At 42.5% G+C, this 20579-nt stretch overlaps 3 protein-coding genes and 1 non-coding gene across 4 annotated transcripts; 2 read left to right on the plus strand and 2 right to left on the minus strand.

Annotated features, from left to right (window-relative positions):
- Positions 1-62: 62 nt before the first annotated feature.
- On the plus strand, positions 63-168 carry LOC121998950. The gene has a single exon (XR_006116730.1). It is a non-coding gene; the product is annotated as a small nucleolar RNA R71 (small nucleolar RNA).
- A 3096-nt stretch (positions 169-3264) lies between these two features.
- On the minus strand, positions 3265-4688 carry LOC121994955. The gene is made up of 3 exons (XM_042548827.1): positions 3621-4688; positions 3496-3555; positions 3265-3414 (listed from the first exon to the last, which is right to left on the minus strand). Exons 1-3 carry the CDS (start codon positions 4686-4688, stop codon positions 3265-3267), a joined length of 1278 nt encoding a protein of 425 aa, XP_042404761.1.
- A 5463-nt stretch (positions 4689-10151) lies between these two features.
- Positions 10152-17353, plus strand: LOC121994956 (kinesin-like protein KIN-14C). Its single transcript, XM_042548828.1, has 15 exons — positions 10152-10256; positions 10339-10422; positions 10495-10572; positions 10642-10734; positions 10798-12705; positions 12775-12856; positions 12946-13041; positions 13113-13292; positions 13381-13487; positions 13556-13734; positions 13842-14006; positions 14233-14486; positions 14571-15081; positions 15800-15867; positions 17190-17353. The coding sequence occupies exons 1-15, from the start codon at positions 10152-10154 to the stop codon at positions 17351-17353; spliced, it is 4074 nt and encodes a 1357-aa protein (XP_042404762.1).
- A 117-nt stretch (positions 17354-17470) lies between these two features.
- LOC121996659 (3-ketoacyl-CoA synthase 1-like) lies at positions 17471-19761 on the minus strand. The gene has a single exon (XM_042550699.1). The coding sequence runs from the start codon at positions 19260-19262 to the stop codon at positions 17694-17696; it is 1569 nt and encodes a 522-aa protein (XP_042406633.1). The 5' UTR covers positions 19263-19761; the 3' UTR covers positions 17471-17693.
- Between the last annotated feature and the right edge of the window lie 818 nt (positions 19762-20579).

Consider the following 20579-nt stretch of genomic DNA (forward strand, 5'->3'; position numbering starts at 1 on the left):
AAGACACTTTTGTATGGTAATTGATGCCATTATAAAATGTGTGCAATACTAACCATTTTTCAAGTTCATGCTGTGGGCATTATCTGAGAATATTATTAAATCTATCTCGTGCTTCAAATAATGATTCAGAGTCTGACTGTCTGAAGCTTGCTATCAAATTTCTCATATGAGCAGTTTTGCTAGGGAGATAGAATTTGTCCAGAAATTGTTGCTCACATTATTCCCAAGTGGATTTGTTGTTGGCTGGTAAAGAATTTAGCCACTGTTTGACTCTATCTCTCAAAGAAAATCCAAATAATAAGAGTCTCACTACCTCTGCTAGAATACTATTCATTTTCATTGTACTATAAATTTCATAAAAACTTCAAGGTGTTGATTCGGATCTTCATATGGTCCGCCCTTGAATTGGTTCTATTGTACCATGGTAATTATTGCAGACTTTATCTCAAAATTGTTGACTTCAATGGGTGGTCTGGTGATGCTAGACCGAAGCCCTCATGCATATGGTGCTGTGTAATCCTTCAATGGTTTGTTTGCCATGATTGAATGTTCTTGTTCTACTTGATGTCTTTGCAAGATTTTCCTTCTATGAAAAGTTCTATCAATCTCAGGATCAAAAGGTAATAGATCTCCTACAAAGTTAGATCTACGCATACAAGAACAAGATTCCAAATATTTTTTATCACAGAGGTTTTCTTTTACTTGAAAGATAAAAACTAAACTGAAGTATTGAAAATGTAAAATGTCGAATTTGAATTGCAGAAAGAAGAAATAAGGAAATGCAATATAAAATTGTAAAAAAAAAAAAAGAATTTCTAAGACTAGTTACAAGTTAGTAATAGGAAGAAAAAAGAATGTTTAGTCTAACTCAAATGATTATCTCTAATGTTATAAGCATAGTCCCCAGCAACGACGTCAAAAACTTATTATGCAACCGCAAGTGCATGATTTCTTCATCAGTAATAAAGATTATCAATCCCACAGGGGCTGGTTATAAGTACTAGAGATGTCTCACGATGAATTAGCTAAACAATTGACAAATGTAGTGAATGTACTAGTAAAGCAACTAGAAATAGAAATAGAAAAGTAAATGAAGGAACTTGTTTTTATGAGTGTTCTAGGAGTTCGGTTTCATTATGATATTTATCGATGTAATATGGTTCACCAATTCATATCCTCAATTAACATGCATTTGTAGGAAGTTGTCAGTTTTCTCCTGCAGAAGACAATCGACATGGGACCTTGGTCTACACCACAATCGAATAAATAGATATGATCCCTATGAAGTTCGCTAGCGGGACTGCATGTCACAAGCGCCCCTCGATCATACAACACAGAAACACTTCTCTACTCAATTCACGTAGTGATGTAGGTATTAAGTACATTCAACCATCCCACCTCCTTGTAGAGACTTGCTTCACCTTTCAAGAAGACACCCCAGACGTCCGTTAGCGGGACTGCCTGTTACGAGCGCCCCTCGGTCATATGATCTAGGGCATCCCTTTACGGGATCCACAAGCATCACAAACATTCAATCAAACATGATAATTTGGTCCAAACACATGAATCCACACAAGATCAAATAGATACAACACATGCTAACATCATCTAGATAGGAAATTAGCATATCCATGAGATCTTACATCAAATCACACCACAAATACTCCCTTAGTCCTAGAACAATGGATCTACTCCATAGCAAAAAGATAAAGATCTAAAGACAAGAAGATTACAAGCATTTCAATCCCAATCTAGAGAAAAGAGAATAGAAAAGCTTATCTAGTGTCGATGAGTGATCTTTGGAACCAATCCTTAGCTACCGAAGTCATTGTGGAGATGGAGATGGCCTCGGATCGATGGATCATAGATGCAAAACAACTCTAAATTGGATCTCCCCAAAGGGAGAACCTTCCCCCCCATTGAAAGGAGAAGAAACCCCTTTTATAGAGTTGGGGCACGAGCACCACATGGCATGTGACACGGCCATATGGCTCTCACATAGCCTCTTACATTCTCCTCTCGGCCAGGGTGACTCGGTCGTGTAGATCCACACGGTCGTGTTATGCTTTGGCTCTGGATGGCCTACACGGCCATGTGGCTCACATGGCCTAGCCATTCTTGGTCTCTAGAAATCCTGCACGGTCGTGTGGACCACATGGACAATCTCTGCTTTCTCTTTGGAAGTGTCGCACGAGCGTGTGAATCTACACAGTCATGCTCTGGTGATGTTATTGGGTGACACGACCGTGTGACTCTCATGCGGTCATGTCATGCTCCTCCGCTGGTGAAGCCACACGGCCTGTGCGCACCACACGACATGTGTGCACCACACGACCAAAGTCATTTTCCTCCTTACTTCTTTGACATGGTCGTGTAGGTCACATTGCAGTGATGTTTTCCTTCAGTTGTTGGTTGGCTCGACCGCGAGTAGCAGTTGTTTCCCTGACAAACAGTTATGATTCCCCTGACATTGTTATTGCCTAATGTCTTCTGTCCTGCCCGAGTTTAGCTACGGGCAATTCGGGATGACTGTTAGGATGTGGTGTCAAACCCGAGTTTTGATGAGGGAGATGAGCTGCGACGAGGATCTCATCTTTCACACTTGAAATACTGAAGGATCGACTGAGAGTTGTCTTACTGAAAGTGTCAGGCCTATCTATGTAGATCGGGTTGAGGAAACCAAATCAATCAAAGGAGGTCAAGCCTTACTCCAGGCCGTATCTCATGTTTCTGATATGTGATCCTGATCTGTCAGTACTCGACCGGAAGTTATACGACTGATGACGTCAAGCGGTCTAAGTTCTTCTCCTTAACTTCTGACTGTCACGTCGTCTTGATTGTTGATTGTCACATCCCCTTGACTTCTGACTGTCACATCTCCTTGACTTCTGACTACCTGACCTTATCGAACTCCACCTTTATGCACCGTATCACTCCTGATCAACGATAGTTGATCTCCGAAGAGCACACTCGTTAGCCCATTAGTTGTTTAATAACTAACCTAACCACCCATTAGTTGATTAATAACTAACCTAACCACCCGCAATATTCGATCAGAACAAATATGATTCACGGAAACAGTTCACGCTTATTCATTTAGCTGATAAACTCTTACCAACTGAATATCAAACTTGCTCACGGACGTTCAATTTACAAAGCAGAAAACAGAGTCTTAGATCACTTTACAGTCGGATCACAGAACTAGCAAAACCTAATTGAACTACTGACTAATTACAAGCTGAAAGTCAAGCGGATCACAGAGCATCAACACCTCTGCTGCTGCAACTGCCGAGCCAAGTGAACTAAGTGCCATGAGAGGCTCATCAGTGTCAATATGTTCAGAAACGAGGAGTGATTGTTCAGCCTCCTTAGTCTTCCATTTAGTTGCACCAATTCACTCTTCACGCCTCCCTGCTCGCCCCCAACTACCTTCGACGCCGCCGCTGCCACCGGAGTCTCCTTTATTGATTTCGCAGCCGGCTCCGAAGAGATCACATCCGCCATGTCTCTCCCCCTTCCTTCCCCCTTCTCTACCTTCATTCTTTGGAACATCACCTGCATAAGCATTAGCTTACATTCAGATGAGAAATTAGGATTGAATTTAGCTGACGCCTGATCACCTTTGTTGCTCTGGGCTCCAGGAAGAGCATGTTCGCCGTCACCATCGCTAGAGCCGCAAGCAAGTTGTAAGTCTGCAGTCTCTCCGCCAGAATTCTTCGGTCGCGACCGAGGAAGTGAGCGGCTAAAGCCAGGGCGATGCTGTGCGCCACCACCCGGAAGTACATCGGATACAGCTTGCTCTGCACCGTCCCGAACTGCTGCCGTGGCAGCGACGCCGCCAGGACGTTGCTCGAGACGAAGGTCACCCAGATGCAGGTTCCATAGGCGGTCGCGAAGCCGAGGAGGTGAAGTATCGCGGCCGTCGCCTTGCCGGTCTCGAGCGCCCAGAGGTAAGCCGCGGCGTCGAAAGCCACTCCCTTTGCTCTACAGAGTATGTCCGTCAAGTTGCCTCTCACTTCCTCGGCCGTCTTCTCGGCTTTGTGCTCTATCTTGTGGCCTAACTCTGACACATTTTGGGCTAGCTCCCACCCGGCATCTTTGGCCTTGTCCATGGAACTCTCGACCACCTTCTTCGCGCTTTCCTTGGCCGTGGAGGTCGTCTCTTTAACAGCATCCTTGACCTGCTCCGGTTTCTGGGCGGCGTCGCGAACTGTGCTCTTGGCGTTCTCTTTGAGCTCTGAAGCCTTCTCATCGAATTTCTTCAGAGTCTCCTTCGCTGTCTCCTCAAACTCCTCCGCTTTCTCGGAGGCCTTCTCCTTTCCCTTTCCGATGAGAGAGGAGACCTTCTCCTTGCACACGCCATAAGCGTCGCATATGAGGTTCTTAGCAGAAGCTGATGCTTGAGGTTGGCTCGACGACTCGGCTTGCTCGGCTGTGGGGAGGACGGAAGCCTTCGGTTGGTGAGTCTTATCACTTGTGTCGTCGACGAGGCGGTGGGGGGTGCTGGATGAGTCGTCGACCTGCAGGCGCTCGTACTCGACGACAATGAAGCGGTGGCCTTCGCGGAGAATGCGGTCGTTGTCGTCGGGTGTGGGGTGGAGGCTGGGCTTGGCTTCGGGGTGCGGCGACCAGACGCCGGCGGCGGCGAGGGAGGAGAGGAGGAGACCGAGGGACACGAGGTTCATCATCTCGTCGATTTGCGGATGCGGAGGTCGCTTCGCCTTCAAATGAATTCGGAGCGAACAGCACGTGGTTGGTTGACCGGAGCGGGCGATAACACGTGTCTATTCACGTTGCCACGAGGGCTTGGACGTGTACGAGCTAGGGATCCGCTTGCGCTCTAGGTGGTTTGCGTTTGGAGAAGCTTCGCATCTTGGCGGTGACCGATGCGTGCGGTGATCGAACCAATAAGGCATTAACGATTCGGCTTGTACGAATCTGCTCGACCAGTTAGTTACCTTAATTCTAATAATTTGCTATTATATACTTTTAAAAACAATTAGAAAATCATTTTTATAAATATCTTATATTATTTTATACTTTGCGATATTCCTCTTATATTCAATGCTCTTAAGCAAATGACTCAATTTATGTCCTCGGTTGATAAAAAATATATTTTATTTTTTTTAATAAAAATATGTTTTATAATGTTATATGAATCATAATTACTAGTAGCAGTCTAGCAGATCTCGTAACTGATACATCATCATATACCCGTTATAATTTTATAAATAAATATTGATTATAATATGAAATTAATTAGTTATGAATAAAATATTATATTATAACTAGTATAATATAATGATTCTATCGGGAAGCTGAGAAGGTGAACGATCGAAATGATATGATTGGAATAATGACCAAGTCACCATGCCCTGAAGGGAAGGGTATGATGAGTTGTCCTTTATATTAACCAAGTCATCAGAAAGTATTTAGTCAACACTACTTGTAGACAGCGACCGGGTTACCCCGGTCCCCACCACCCTGATGCTCGAGGCAGATCCTACGAATATATATAATGGTAAAATAATGAAATGAATAAATAATGAGTACGGTGACATATATTGGCCTAGGGGGTGTCCTATGTATATCGGTGAGATGGTCGTAAGGCCGATCGAGTCGTTGTGACCTAGAAGAGTAGATGAATTTGAGTCGGATGAGGAGTTGAGTCTGGAGGCGATGGCACGGAGCCGAATGCAGCATGGATCCGGAAGACGGCACGCGGCCAAAATACAACAGCAGCATGAAGGTCGGATCGTAATAACGACTCACAGGCCAGATTGTAATAATGCTCATTAGCCGAATAATATCAACAACTCACAATTATAATAGTGGTGAGAAAGTCGAAACACAACAACAGCATGGAGAGAACGAAATAATAGCTCGATGGACGGAACATATATAACAGTGGCTCGAGAGTCAGATCAGTGCCGAAAGCCCACGCTAAGGTGGATTGGATATCAGATCGGCGTCAGAAGTGCATGACAACGCAGATCGGAGTCGTCTACGACGATAGGTACGGCTGTGGCTCGGAGGCCGTCTATGACAATGGGAACCGCCTGCGGCTTGAGGCTGATTTTGCACTGGCGCGGTCAACCGGTGACCTGGCAACGACAATAAGATGGGTGATGACCTCGAAGGGCAAAGTTGGCTGACTGTGGCCGGCAAAGAGAAGGGCGCCGGTAAGGAGGGAGAGGGAGTCGACGTTGGGCTGTTGGCGACCTTTGGAAGCGGCTGTGGACGTCGACGTGCCAAGAGAGAGGGAGACGACGTGCATGGTAGCGCCCTGACCCACAGTGAGGACTATGAGGCGGTTCACGACAGTGGCCGGAATGCTGCGGCGGTGATCGACGGGCAACGTGGGAAAACAGGAGGCGACTGCGATGCCACAAGAGGAAACGACGACCACTAGAGGTGGTAGGGGACGACTGTGGAGAGGGCGGTGCTAGTATTGGCATTGGAGAATAGGCGGCACTGACCAGTTCGACGAGTGACGGAGGCGGCGTGAGTGCCCGCCCTCTTTGTGCGTGCTGCAATGGAGAAAAACACGAAGAAGACCCCTGTGAGGAGTGCCTCCCCTCCCCTCTTATCCTTAAATAGTAGAATGACAAAAATACCCTCACCCTTTCCCTTATTACCATGACCCCCTCAATACATCTGCATCATATAATATTAATTAGTATTAATGAGGAATGTCTTTTTTATTATTATTAATAAGAACTCCTTATTATTTCTAGTGATCCAATTAAATTTTTTTTTAGTAAACCACCCAGTAGATAAATTCAAGTACCCACTAAGTAAAGTCGAAAAAGTGCAAGTGGCCCATAGAGGGGACCCTAGCTGATTCTAGCTTTTATAATCTGGCTAATTCTGAAAGTGATGAGCCCGATCTTCATGAAATTTTTTTCACATGCTATTAAAGTAAATCGACAAGCATAAATCAATCTTAACAAATAAGCTAATATCACAAGTAATTCAAACTCTTCAGTAGTATGCCATGGGTAAGATTTAAATTCTCGACGTAGGAAGTTCATCCCACCACTTAATATCGCATGATAGCCCCAGGAGCTATCCCCTTGGGACGGTCTAGTAGCTAGCACATGAGGTGTTGTCACCATGAGGTCTAGTGTTCGAATCTCGACAAAGCCGAGGTAAATGACTCCTTTATGTACTAGTCACTATTCCAAAGACAAGTAACCACTCGTGATTTACCTCCTTCGTGTTGGCCCTGGAACGGGTTGGCGGGGGCGTTGGGGGCGCTGGGGCGAGCCTATTCGCCTTTGCCACCATGATAGTCCTAGGAGCTGAATGAATGTCCTTATATTTTTTTATACTATGTATCTAGATCTTACAACCTAGACTGATCTTGAGGTAGACGGTTCGACCCCACATTCCACGTACCAAGTAAACCCAGGAAGTACAGTAGCTCCTATGACTAATATTAGGGTAAATGATTTGATCCCACATTCTGCCCACTAAGTAAATCCAGGAAGTACGATTACTCATAATGTGGCGCCCCAACTTTACCACTAGTTCAATCATTACAAGTGTGCTGTGTGTGGGAATTGAATCCTGATTACTTAGAAATGTATCATGCCACTTACCACACCAAGCCTTGGGCATCGAATGAATGTCCATTTTTTTTAGCTCCAGGTATCCGACTCTTCGGGCTAACTAATCCTAGGGATGACCGACAGATCCTACGAAAGTTTCTCATAGGACATCAGGATAAATTTTGAAGTGGCCACTTATGGAGGCCCGCCATACGGCTGACTCCACAGTCATTTATAGAGAGGTAAATCAGGAAACTGAAGTTGATCAACATGTGGGAGGGGCTTATATGGTATTTACCGAGATTCGATCAATGCCCATTGCAATAATACTATCACATGCTAGTCAACTTAATCATGCCCTTGGGGTACTATGAATATTCATAATTATAGCAATTATAGCAAAAAGATGATTACGTTTACCTCAGACGACCCTTAGAATTTGTCTCAGATGATGCGAGGGGAGATTAATCATGATGACAACTTATAATCGACCACCAAGTAGCAGGAGGGTGGGAAATTTTTTTTCTAAGAATATGCACCTATTAAAAATTAATCTCTATCTCATTATAATAAATGTATCTCACTTTCTAATCAATTGGGCATATCTATTCGATGGATTTATAATGATAAATTCAGTTAGCCTTCTTGACTCTACTGGTCACTAGGATAAATTAGAAAGTGTTCATGGTAGGTGATCAAGAAATTTAATATCCTTTACGTCGTTCTATTTAGAGATTTTTTTTTTGATAAATTTATTATAGCAGGGGATTGAAGCACATAATGAGACGGATTAAAAGAAAAATAGTTTTCATTTATTTTAATCAGCAGTCATGTTTAAGTTTAAATAATAATAATAATAATAATAAATACTTTTTTATTGATGAGTGCCCCCAAACTTACATCTCCGCGTGACATTTTAACAGAGATAATAAAAAGTCATTTGGAATTAAAAATAAATTATTGTGCTAGATTTAAAAGATTTTCAAACTTATATTTGATTTGGAAGATCATTAATAAATGGTTAGAATGGAACGATAAGAGTTTGAAAATTACATAATATTTTGGGGTGAAATTCATGGAGCAATTTGAAAAGAAAAAAATAAAATTTGGCATAAATGGAAAATTCGTCCACGTAGAGAATAGAACGATGGGTCGGATACGAAGCGAGAGAGAGGCGCGAGAAGGCGAAATGCAGCGGCAGGCTATGAATAGCCATCCCGTTCCTTTCTCCGGTGACAGGAAATAGGGAGTAATGGAGTATCACGAGAAAGGAAGAGGAGCTCTCCTTAAAGTTAGGAGCTTTTCAAGGCTTGACAGACTCTCCCAGGTCATGGCCTTCTCTTCCTGCTCCTCGACTTGCTTCTCGCCTTCCCATCGCACCAGAAGCACCAGGTCAACATATAGCCTCCACGGAGCTCCAGGACTTGCTCAATGCGCCGAATGGAGACGCTAGGTGATCAAACGAGGGATGATTGGTCCAGACATTGATGCCAAAATGGGTGAGTGAAACTCCACGCTTTCGTTTTCCTCTTTTCCCCCAATTCGCAAATCTGAATCTCTTTCGTATTTAGATAAGAGGCGATTTGAAGTGATTGGTTGGCTCAATGATTTGTTTCCCAACCTTAACATCCCAATTGGTGCGTCTGAGGAGGAACTCAGTGCTCGATTGCTCGACGGTTCCATTTTGTGTGGAATCATAAAGAAGTTTAATCTTGGCTGCTCGAAGGAGGTTGGATCGCAGTTACCTACGCTTTCAGATTTTCATATTTATTCTTCATCATAGTTGAGTTCTCTTTTCCCTTTTTTTTGTGTGTAGATCGTATCGACAACCAATCGATTGGAGAAGATAAGAACATTTATTGAAGTTGTAGAGCAAATGAGATTGCCCAGTTTCAAAATAGAAGACTTAGAACAGGTAGAGAAATCTTGTCTTTTACATTAACGTTGCTCTAGGGTTGATGAATTTTGTGTTCTTTTCCGAACCAGGGAGCATTATCTACGGTATTGTATTGCCTTTGGTCTCTCAAGGATCACCTTGTGGGTGACCATGAAGATTTGAGCGACATGAACTCAGCGAGAGAGAGATGGAAGTCTCTTGAAAGCAGGTTGGACATCTTAAGAGGGGGTAAAATTTCAAGCAGACAGGCCTCTTCTCTCTTTGGAGAGGAGAGAAGTCACAGTTTTCAGGAGTCAAGACTTCAACGTGTGCTTCAAAGTTCTATTTTGTCAGGTATGTGGATTCTTCTTGATGTTTAACTATTACTGCTACTAGAATAATCCTTCTTGGTTTAGAATGGAATCTGATGCATATTTGATATGATATTAAATTAAGATTGCCTTTGGTCTATGCAATGGTGTACTATGAAATTGCATTCTCAGACATGGGGTTCTCATCAACTAAACAGCAACTTTGTTCCTTATTGAAAGAATGAAACATTGAATTAAACATTATCTAAAATTGTCTGGGTTTTACTTTCCAACTTAAAACTTTAGTGGTATTTTATAGTGCATATAAACTTTGATAATGTTATGGTTTTTGTATTTGATGTTATTATTGTTTGCATTTCCTTTGTAGAGTCATCAACACCACGAGTTCATATGGGTGGCCACAAATTCCATGAGGTTTTCCAACTGAGACCAGGGAATTATTATGATCTTCCAGCAGCCAAGATCACAGAAATGATGAAATCAAACAGCCTAGACGTAATAGTCTTCATTTAATTCATCAACCAATATGATTGATTATTCTTCCACAAACTTTAGACTATTTTCATATTTACTGCAGAATGCTCCTACTCAGTCTCTTTTAAGTGTCGTAAACGGCATTCTTGATGAAAGTATTGAACGGAGAAATGGTGAAATACCACATGTGAGCAATCAAATATGAAAATATTTCTTATAGTTCATGTTTAGTTACTTGTGTTTCTCTAAAATGCTGCAGCGTGTGTCATGCTTGTTGCGAAAAGTTGTGCAAGAGATTGAACGTCGTATATCAACTCAGGCAGATCACATACGAAATGTAATTTCTCATCCATGGTTACTTATGTTCCTTTTCCAACACTTTTGTGACTCACTCATGGATCTGCAGCAAAATAATCTCATTAAAGCACGAGAGGAGAAGTACCAATCGCGAATTAGGGTGCTTGAAACATTAGCTAATGGTACAATCTGTGAGATTCAGGTATGTTGTTACACATTCTTGTTTGCTATTTGTTGTTCTTTGACTTGGTCATTGCATATGCAGACTGAAAAGCAGAAAATGGAGGAGAGAAACAATAAGTATGGTGAAGAAGATATGACTGCTAAGTTGACAAAGCAGAAGGAAAAGAATGAGCAGTCAATTTCAGAGCTTAAGCGAGAGCTAGAAATCACGAAAAAGTCATACGAACAACTACTTCAAAAAATGGAGATGAACAAAGCATCAAGCAAGTATTATGTCGAATCAGATAAGGAAAAGAATGAACAAATTATTTCACAACTTAAGAAGGAGCTTGAAACAATGAAAAGGTCGTATGAACAACAACAACAAATGGAGACCACCAAAGCAGCAGGGGAGCACCGTGTGGAACTAGACAAGGAAAAGAATGAGCAGACTATTTCACAACTTCAGAAAGAGCTCGAAATAGTGAAAAGGTCATACGAACGACAACTTGAACAAATGGAGACCACCAAAGTGGCAGGGGAGCATCATGTGGAACAAGATAAGGAAAATAATAAGCAGAGTATTGCACAACTTCAGAAAGAGCTCGAAACCGTGAAAAGGTCATATGAACAACAACTTAAACAAATAGAGATCACCAAAGCAGCAGGGCAAAAACAAATGGAACTACATAAGGAAAAGGATGAGCAGACTATTTCACAACTTCAGAAAGAGCTCGAAACTGTGAAAAGGTCATACGAACGACAACTTCAACAAATGGAGACCACCAAAGCGGCAGGGGAGCATCATGTGGAACAAGATAAGGAAAATAATAAGCAGAGTATTGCACAACTTCAGAAAGAGCTCGAAACTGTGAAAAGATCATATGAACAACAACTTAAACAAATAGAGATCACCAAAGCAGGGCAAAAACAAATGGAACTACATAAGGAAAAGGATGAGCAGACTATTTCACAACTTCAGAAAGAGCTCGAAACTGTGAAAAGGTCATACGAACGACAACTTCAACAAATGGAGACCACCAAAGCGGCAGGGGAGCATCATGTGGAACTAGATAAGGAAAATAATGAGCAAAGGATTTTACAACTTCAGAAAGAGCTCGAAACTGTGAAAAGGTCATACGAACAACAACTTGAACAAATAGAGATCACTAAAGCAGGGCAAAAACAAATGGAACTACATAAGGAAAAAGATGAGCAAACTATTTCACAACTAAAGAAAGAGCTTGAAACCACGAAAAAGTCATTTGAACACCAACTTCAACAAATAGAGATAAACAAAGCAACAGGGCAGAAACATGTGGAACTAGATAAGGAAAAGAATGAGCAGACTATTTCACAACTTAAAAAAGAGCTCGAAATCATGAAAAGGTCATACGAACAACAACTTGAACAGATAGAGATTGCCAAAGCAGCAAGGCAAACACAAATGGAACTACATAAGGAAAAGGATGAGCAGACTATTTCACAACTAAAGAAAGAGCTTGAAACCACAAAAAAATCATTCGAACACCAACTTCAACAAATAGAGATCAGCAGAGCAACAGGGCAGAGACATGTGGAACTAGATAAGGAAAAGAATGAGCAGACTATTTCACAACTTAAAAAAGAGCTCGAAACAATGAAAAGATCGTACCAACAACAACTTGAACAAATGGAGATTGCCAAAGCAACAGAGCAGAAACATGCAGAACTAGATATGGCTAGGTTGGTAGAGGAGAAGGAAAAGAGTGAGCATACAATTTCAGAAATTAGGCAAGAGCTTGAAACTGTAAAAAAGTCACACGAACGAGAACTTCATCAAATGGAGAATCAGGCAAGGGAACATGATGCAGAACTAGAACAAAAGATAAAAAATGCAGAATCCTCGTTAGCCAAATCAGAAAGGAGATTCCTAGAGCTAAAAAAAAATTCAGAAACCAAGTTTCAGATATGGAATAGAAAGGAACAAGCTTATCAAAGTTATATAGATATACAATTCCAGTTAGTAAAGGTAATTTCATCCTTAATCTCATGACTTATTATTCATAACATCCAAGAGTGAGCTTCATTATTCTCCTAGGAGTTGAGGTCATCCTCTCATTCCATCAAACATGAAGTTGTAATAACACAAAAGGGATCGCGTGATGAAATCATCAGTTTTGGTAAGAATGATTTTTTTGCACTAAATTTTAATAGAAATTTTCAACTTAAACTCTTTAAGTATAAACTTTTTATTGATTCTACTATGCAGGAAGACAGCTCAAAGTATTGACTGATGCTGTAGAGAATTACCATTCTGTTGTTGCAGAAAACAGGAAATTGTACAATGAGGTTCAGGAACTAAAAGGTACCCAATTAGCATTGAAGTTATAGCTTTTCATGCTATTTTTATTCACATAACTCTTGCTTCATGTGCAGGAAATATAAGAGTTTATTGTCGAATAAGACCATTTCTGCCTGGGGAGAACCATAAACACACTATTATCGATCATATTGGTGACGATGGAGAAGTTGCAGTCTCAAATCCCTCCAAATCTGGAAAAGATGGACAAAAGATGTTCAAGTTCAACAAGGCATATGGTCAAACTGCTACTCAAGGTCTTTTAGTTCAGAAACTCACATGAAAAATTTTCCTTTGAGAGAACAATAGATATGAAATTTATACCTTCGGTTTGATTTGTGCCAGAGCAAGTTTATTTGGATACTCAACCATTAGTTCGATCAGTTCTTGATGGCTTCAACGTATGTATTTTTGCATATGGTCAGACTGGATCAGGAAAAACCTATACCATGGTCAGCATACTTTGTACTGATTGGTTACATTTGTATGAATGTTGTGCTGATTATACATCTTTGTTCAGACTGGACCAGATATAGCAACTGAAAAGGAATGGGGCGTCAATTATCGAGCTTTAAATGACCTATTTCAGATATCACTCAAAAGGAAAGATACTTACATGTATGAAGTTGGTGTTCAGATGGTTGAAATATATAATGAACAAATCCGTGATTTACTTGCAACTGGTGGCTCACAAAAGAAATATCCTTTTTCTTCTAAAGAATATTCATGTTTTATTTATCAGATCACTTCATCAGATTTTTGTTGCTAACTAAATGTTGAATTGTTCGCTCTTTAACTTTGCTCACGCTTGGAGTATTGACTACTTCCCATCCTACTGGGCTTGCTGTTCCTGATGCATGTATGCTTCCTGTTAAATCTACTTCTGATGTTATGGACGTGATGCAAACAGGACACAGTAATAGGGCTGTGAGTTCTACATCGCTCAACGAAAGAAGTAGCCGATCACACAGGTTTTTTTTAATTGCTTATTATCCTGAAACGAATTTGTAGGTTTAGACAATTTAACATTGATTGTCTAGGTCCAACACAACCCTCAAACTGTTTTTTCTTTGGTCTTGGCAGCTAATTGACAGTTTGATCAATATACTTTTTGTGCATATGCAGTAGGCCTTTCTTCTTTATTGTGTGTGTATGCGCCTATGTGAGTTTCAACTTTGCATCGCCATTGTTTTACAGTGTCGTGACAATTCATGTCCGAGGTACAGATCTGAAAACCGGAGCGACTTCACGAGGGTCTCTACATCTGGTAGATCTTGCTGGAAGCGAGAGAGTTGATCGATCTGAAGTAACTGGAGATAGACTCAAGGAAGCACAACACATCAATAAATCTTTGGCAGCACTTGGAGATGTTGTTTTTGCTCTCTCGCAAAAAAGTGCTCATGTACCTTACCGCAATAGCAAACTAACTCAAGTATTGCAAAGTTCTTTAGGTACTAATTCTCTATTAAAATTAGTTGGTACTCATAAGTTTTACATGTTCTTTAATTGTAGAATTGCGTCCTTTCATGATGCAGGTGGGCATGCTAAGACACTGATGTTTATTCAGATAAATCCAGAAATAGCATCTTTTACAGAGAGTTTAAGCACCTTAAAATTTGCTGAAAGAGTGTCAGGAGTGGAGCTGGGTGCTGCAAAGAGTCAGAAGGAAGGAAAAGACATCAGAGATTTGATGGAGCAGGTTGCATCTCTCAAAGATACTATTGCAAGGAAGGATGAAGAAATTGAACAGCTTCAACAGATAAAAGGCAGTGTTTCGAAACATGGTAACGTTAGCCCATTGAGGCATTCATCCTCTCCTAGAATTTCAGTTCTCGACGGTGAGGATCCCGACCAGAAGGAAAATCTAGATGGAGAGGCAGCGGATCAAAATTCTGCAGAACTCGAGCTTTTAGGTTATGATGATGGAGATTCAGAGGAAAGATTAAGTGATATATCAGAAACTGATCAAACTGATGGTTCTGTTGGCAGTTCGGATAATCCCTTGCTGGAACAAGTGAAATCATCAGAAACTACCAAAGAAAAAATGTTAGTATTTGAATTTGCATATTCTTCAAATTAATTAGCTACCAAGCATGTGCTCACTATTATGAAACTGATTCGTATTCCTTTTCTTCCTCCTGAAATTCTTCCTCCTGAAACAAAACTGAACTCTGCCCATAGCATCATAATTAAGTAGAACGGATGAGAAAATGCAGTGGTAGAATCATCCTTATTCAAGGTGCATTTCATATACTAAGTACTCTTCTGCTTTTGCCAAACAAAAAAGTAGTTAGTCGTCTTAGAATTCAAATGAGTTTTCATTTTGAACATAAGGAGTCAGAGTCCTTCGTGGGAAAATTGTAGTATTTTTCTAGCAATGTGAGATGATAATCAATGCTTACTTTTTTTCTACTTCAACTTTTTGTGTTTTTTCAGTGTATAACAGTTCCAGCTGATCTTCTACAGGCCCAAAATTTCATCACGAGTGTCTAAACCATTGGGACTGAAGACAATACAAACCACAGCCACATCCAAAACAAGACTAAAAGAGACGTTGAAGTCTCCAAGTAAGTCCCATACTATAGATCTACTGCAAATTAAATCTCTCTAACCTAAAGGTAGACTTTTACACATCTGTTTAGGTTGGTTCTTGATCAGAATCTCAGAATCCTGCACTGATTAATTAATTCTTTCTACAGTAAAATGCTTAAGATAGCACGAATTAGCTAATTCTAATTTTCTTTTTTCTTTTTCCTTTTTTTAGCAGCGTCAAGTGTAAAGAGATCTACAAGTCAAACAACTTTGTCTTCACCCAGGCCTTCAAGGCTTCAAGTAAAAGCACCAACTAAGTGATCCAAACCTTCAGTGAAGTGCAAGTAGATCTACTAGGCCCAGCTAGTGTTCATAGAATTGTAAGACTATCGATGGCAACTAATGCCTGCCAAGATGACTGAAGTTCAAGTTGGTGAGCTGTTGTTAATAGTTTAATTTAGCACACTGTTTTTTTTTATTCTGGTTCAATTTTGTTAGACTAATTTCTGTATAGGTTAGTTTTGGCACAACTGCCCCAATGAAACCATACTTGTATGTTAAAATCTACAATTATATACCTTTACTTTTTGAGAGTTTTTAGGCTGGAAAGATGCACCTGTCTCATCAAGCTTCAGTTTTAGCACACTGTCTAATCATGGGTGAGTAGTACGATAACCAAAAATTAGATATTTCAATAGACATTGTCGTGTGGAAAAGATAATAACAAAAGGCAGAAATGAACAATACAGAAGATAAAGGTGTCTGAGTATTCTGGAGTAAAACAGAAACAAGTAGTTGGAAAAAAGTGAACAAAGATATGCTCTGTGGTAACTAGATACCATGTTGCACCCCCACAATTTGAAATGAAGGAATGGTTACAGAATTAGGGAGAGTGGAAGATTCACTAGTCATCCTTTTGAGGTCATCCTCTTTTCCAATTGAAGCGGTTAAATATATGGTTCCACTGAGATATTTAGATTGTTCTTGAATGATCGTATAGGCCTTCTATTCAAGCAAACGATTTGAATTGTGTGGCTGATCCAAGATGCACATGAACCTGTTTTAGTAAATACTTTTTTTTAGCATTTCTTGAATGATAGTCTGTTCTATGAAAATAAAATTACATTAACGTTTTACACTAATCATAATTCATAAATGAAGTCACTGGGAACATCCAAAACAATTATATTATTTTAGTAAATATTAAGTTTGAATCTTAGTGGTAAATATTGAAAGTAAAAGATTTTAAATTTAGTATAGTAAAAGATAGAATATATTAACTTTAAGTTTAATATTAATAGGTAAAGTAAGACAATTATTAAATAGGAGATGATGACTTATAACTAAGAAAAGGTTAAAAGCAATATGATTGAGACACGAGAGTTAGGATTAGAATCATAGAGGACAGAGAGACGTCTCCTTTCTTTTAACTTCCTCTAATCACTCTGGACTCTCCGTCCATTCCCTTCCATAAATCAAGTCAGAATTATTGCTTCACAGCTATGAAATTAAAAGCTTCCTAGATTAAGGTCCCAACTCATCGCCCAAAATTGACCAGAACACTAACCACATTTATTGGCCCATTTCATTTCATGACCCTTGTGCTTCCAATGGTTCTGGAGATTTTATGGAACTTGTGGAGGGGACAACTTTTTCACCACATTTTGCAGCTGTGTTTCCTGTTGACGTGCGTGGAAAATGGATGAAAGCGGCCAGTGACATCTCGATGGAGACAGTCATGGACAAATTGTGGTACTCGTTGTTTAGTGGGGTTGCGAGTCCTTAATATAATTTGGTGTGGTAGGAGTCCTTTATGTCTATTTCCTTCCCTACCACTTTTGTTGAAAAAAAAAAGAAGTTTTTCGATGGCGAAGGAAACTTAAGCACTGCGGGCACCTGGACAACCCAGTCAACGACGCTTCTCGTTTATTATTGCACCTCCCCCATTACGAACCAACAAGAAACAAGGAGGAAACTAGACATATTACTTAAGAAAAGGAAGAAGTTGAGGTGTTGCATCAACTACAGAGAGAGTTTTAACCAAGAACTATAGGTACAATTGAGTTATTCATAATTATAAAAAAGGGCAAAGGAATGAAAGTTGGGGTCTGTGGCCTTTGTGGCGTTCAATGGCCCTTGACAGGGTAGCTGTCGATGCAGTCGGTCCAGGGGTTGCAGCCGCGGGCGGTGGGGACGTCGCGCAGCGCCCGCCAGACGGCGCTGTTGCACTTGAACCCGGATCCGAACCCGATCTGCCAGACCCGGTGGCCCCGGCGGACTCGCCCCTTGGCCTCCGCGTACGCCAACTCGTACCACAGCGAGCTGCTGCTGGTGTTGCCGAACCGGTGGAGCGCGGAGCGGGACGCCTCCATGTCGGACGGAGCGAGGCCGAGGTTCTTCTGGATCTCCTCCAGCACCGCCCTCCCGCCGGCGTGGACGCAGAAGTGCTCGAAGGCCCGGCGGAAGTCGGGGATGTAGGGGCGCACCCCGCGGAGGCGGAGGACGCGGCGGCCCGCCAGAGATGCCAGGAACTTGAGCTGCTCTGACAGCGGGAGCACCAGCGGGCCCAGGGTGGTGATGTTGGTCTTTAAGGCGTCGCCGGCCACCGCCATGAGCTCCCTCGCCAGCGACACCCCCACCGAGCCGCGCTCGTCCTCCCGCTGGTACACGCACCCGAAGCACCCGTCGTCGGCGCCCTTGTGCGTGCGCACCGCGTGCACGAGCCGGTACTTGGCGCGCCGCGCGTCGCGGCGGCGGTTGGAGAGAAGCAGGGCGGCGCCGCCCATGCGGAAGATGCAGTTGGAGAGGAGCATGGAGCGGTCGTTGCCGAAGTACCAATTCAGGGTGACGTTCTCGGTGCTGAGCACCACGGCGTAAGAGTTGGGGTGGGCCTGGAGGAGGTCCTTGGCGAGGTCGACGGCGATGAGCCCCGCGCTGCAGCCCATCCCACCGAGGTTGAAGCTCTTCACGTCCTCCCGCATCTTGTACCGGTTGACGATCATGGCAGAGAGCGACGGCGTGGGGTTGAAGAGGCTGCAGTTGACGATGAGGATGCGGACGTCGCGGCTCGGGTCGACGCCGGTGGCTGAGAACAGAGCATCGAGGCAGCCGAACATAACAGCCTCTGCTTCGAGGCGCGCCTCCTCCATGCAGAGGCGCGGCGGCCGGGCCTGGATTCCCTGCGGCAGGTACGTCTCGTCTCCGAGGCCGGAGCGGAGGGTAATCTTGGTCTGGAAATCTAGCGACTCCCTATTGAACACGCCGGTGCACTCGGTCATGTCGAGGAATCCTTCCTTGGAGATCTTGTGCTCGTCGTCGGGCTTGTAGCACGCAAAGTCGACCAAATAAACAGGGCGCGGCCGCTTGAGGTAGTAAGCGGCGAGGAGGAGCAGCGCCAGAGCAGCAGAGGCGATCCCGGTGGCGGGGTCGACGGACACCGGCCGGGGCGGCGTCAGTGCCAAGCGGTCGAGGCGGAGCGCCGCCGCGAGGGCGGCGGCTAGGACGGGGACGAGGACGGCGGCGGTAGGTATGGAGGCGTAGCGGAGGCCAAGCTTGACGTACTTGAGGTTGACCGACTGCAAGAAGTCCGGGAGACGGCGCCGGATCTTGATCACAATAGAATCGTCGTCCCTGAACGCCATGATCTCCGCCGTCAGCCGCTCCCGGTCCATCGGCGCCGGTTCCAGCACCGCCATTAACTACCAACTATATATTTATATCTATAAATATATGTATATGAACATTAGCAAGCAGCTAGCATTTGAGAATGGAGCGGGTTGTGATTGTAAGATATATAGAGTGATGGACCTGCCAATCTGCAAGATTAAAAAGAAGGAAAAAACCCCAACAGAACAATTAAAGAAATACAAAGATGAGAGCGAGAGGTAGGAGAAGCAGCGGCAATAAATTGATATGGTTGGAAAGTGAGGAGGGAGGGATTTTGATCTTGTGCTGGTGAATGGATGGAGAAAACGTTGAGGTGGTCGAAGCGGTGAAGTACTGAAGTCATAGGGCTGGTGTGGCTGCGTGAGAGAGAGAGAGAGAGAGAGAGAGAGAGAGAGAGGATGTGGTTGGGTGGAGTAGTTCGCCAGAATTAAATGGACGAGGGGAAGAAAAGCGCTCAACCACCGGGGAATTAAAACCCAGGCAGCAATAGCAACAGCAACAGGCAGGCACAAGCCATTGCAGTGCACTGATGCGTACGTATTTAAGCATGCAGGTGCACGCCCCCCATATATATATATATATATATATATATATATATATATATATATATAGATAATGCTAAATGACTAGAATCTGGCCAGCTAGAATTAATATATGCAAATGTATACATAGATATTTTAGTAATATCATATGTGTACATTAATTACATGCATGTACATGCATACATTCTAATTAGAGGATAAAAAATTATAGTTAATTATATATATATATATATATATATATATATATATATATATATATATATATATATATATATATATATATATATATATATATATATATATATATATATATATATATATAGAAAAAAAAAGAGGGAGAAAAATTATGCTGCGGCATGTTTTCGTACGATTTGATGCGGAGTGCATCAAAATTAATATTGTATCGATTCACTGATTGATTCAGCGGGGCTGAATCGATCTACTGATCGATTCAGCCCCGCTAGTATTCTCGTGCCCCGTCGTGCCAGTCGCGCACTCTCACCGTCGGCGGCCTCCGACCACCTGCCCCTGAACTTTACTATAACCGGAGGGGAAGGTGAACCCAAGGGGTTCCGGTAGCTGTTGGGGCTGGATTGCGACCGAAATTGTTCACGATCGCGAGATGGGTGTGAGAAGACGATGGCTGAATTGATCTAGCCCCTGCTGGATCGATCCATCGCACGCAAGAAGACCAGCAAGCGGGGCTGAATCAATCAACTGATCGATTCAGCCTCGCTTCATCTTCTCGCGCCCGTTGGATCGATCCAGCAGGGCTGAATCAATCAGTGGATCGATCCACAGCAT

This window comes from Zingiber officinale, chromosome 6A, assembly GCF_018446385.1.
Source record: "Zingiber officinale cultivar Zhangliang chromosome 6A, Zo_v1.1, whole genome shotgun sequence".
Taxonomy (NCBI): domain Eukaryota; kingdom Viridiplantae; phylum Streptophyta; class Magnoliopsida; order Zingiberales; family Zingiberaceae; genus Zingiber; species Zingiber officinale.

Bases quoted from the DNA above. Each gene is read 5' to 3' on its own strand.
- LOC121994955 (XM_042548827.1), bottom strand. From the start codon at position 4,688: ATGATGAACCTCGTGTCCCTCGGTCTCCTCCTCTCCTCCCTCGCCGCC. The intron at 3,556-3,620 runs GTGATCAGGCGT...ATGCTTATGCAG, and splicing joins TGGAGCCCAGAGCAACAAAG to GTGATGTTCCAAAGAATGAA. The intron at 3,415-3,495 runs GTGATCTCTTCG...GTTGGGGGCGAG, and splicing joins GGGGGAGAGACATGGCGGAT to CAGGGAGGCGTGAAGAGTGA.
- LOC121996659 (XM_042550699.1), bottom strand. From the start codon at position 19,262: ATGGCGGTGCTGGAACCGGCGCCGATGGACCGGGAGCGGCTGACGGCG.
- LOC121994956 (XM_042548828.1), top strand. From the start codon at position 10,152: ATGGGTGGCCACAAATTCCATGAGGTTTTCCAACTGAGACCAGGGAAT. The intron at 10,423-10,494 runs GTGAGCAATCAA...AAAATGCTGCAG, and splicing joins GAAATGGTGAAATACCACAT to CGTGTGTCATGCTTGTTGCG. The intron at 10,735-10,797 runs GTATGTTGTTAC...TTGCATATGCAG, and splicing joins GTACAATCTGTGAGATTCAG to ACTGAAAAGCAGAAAATGGA.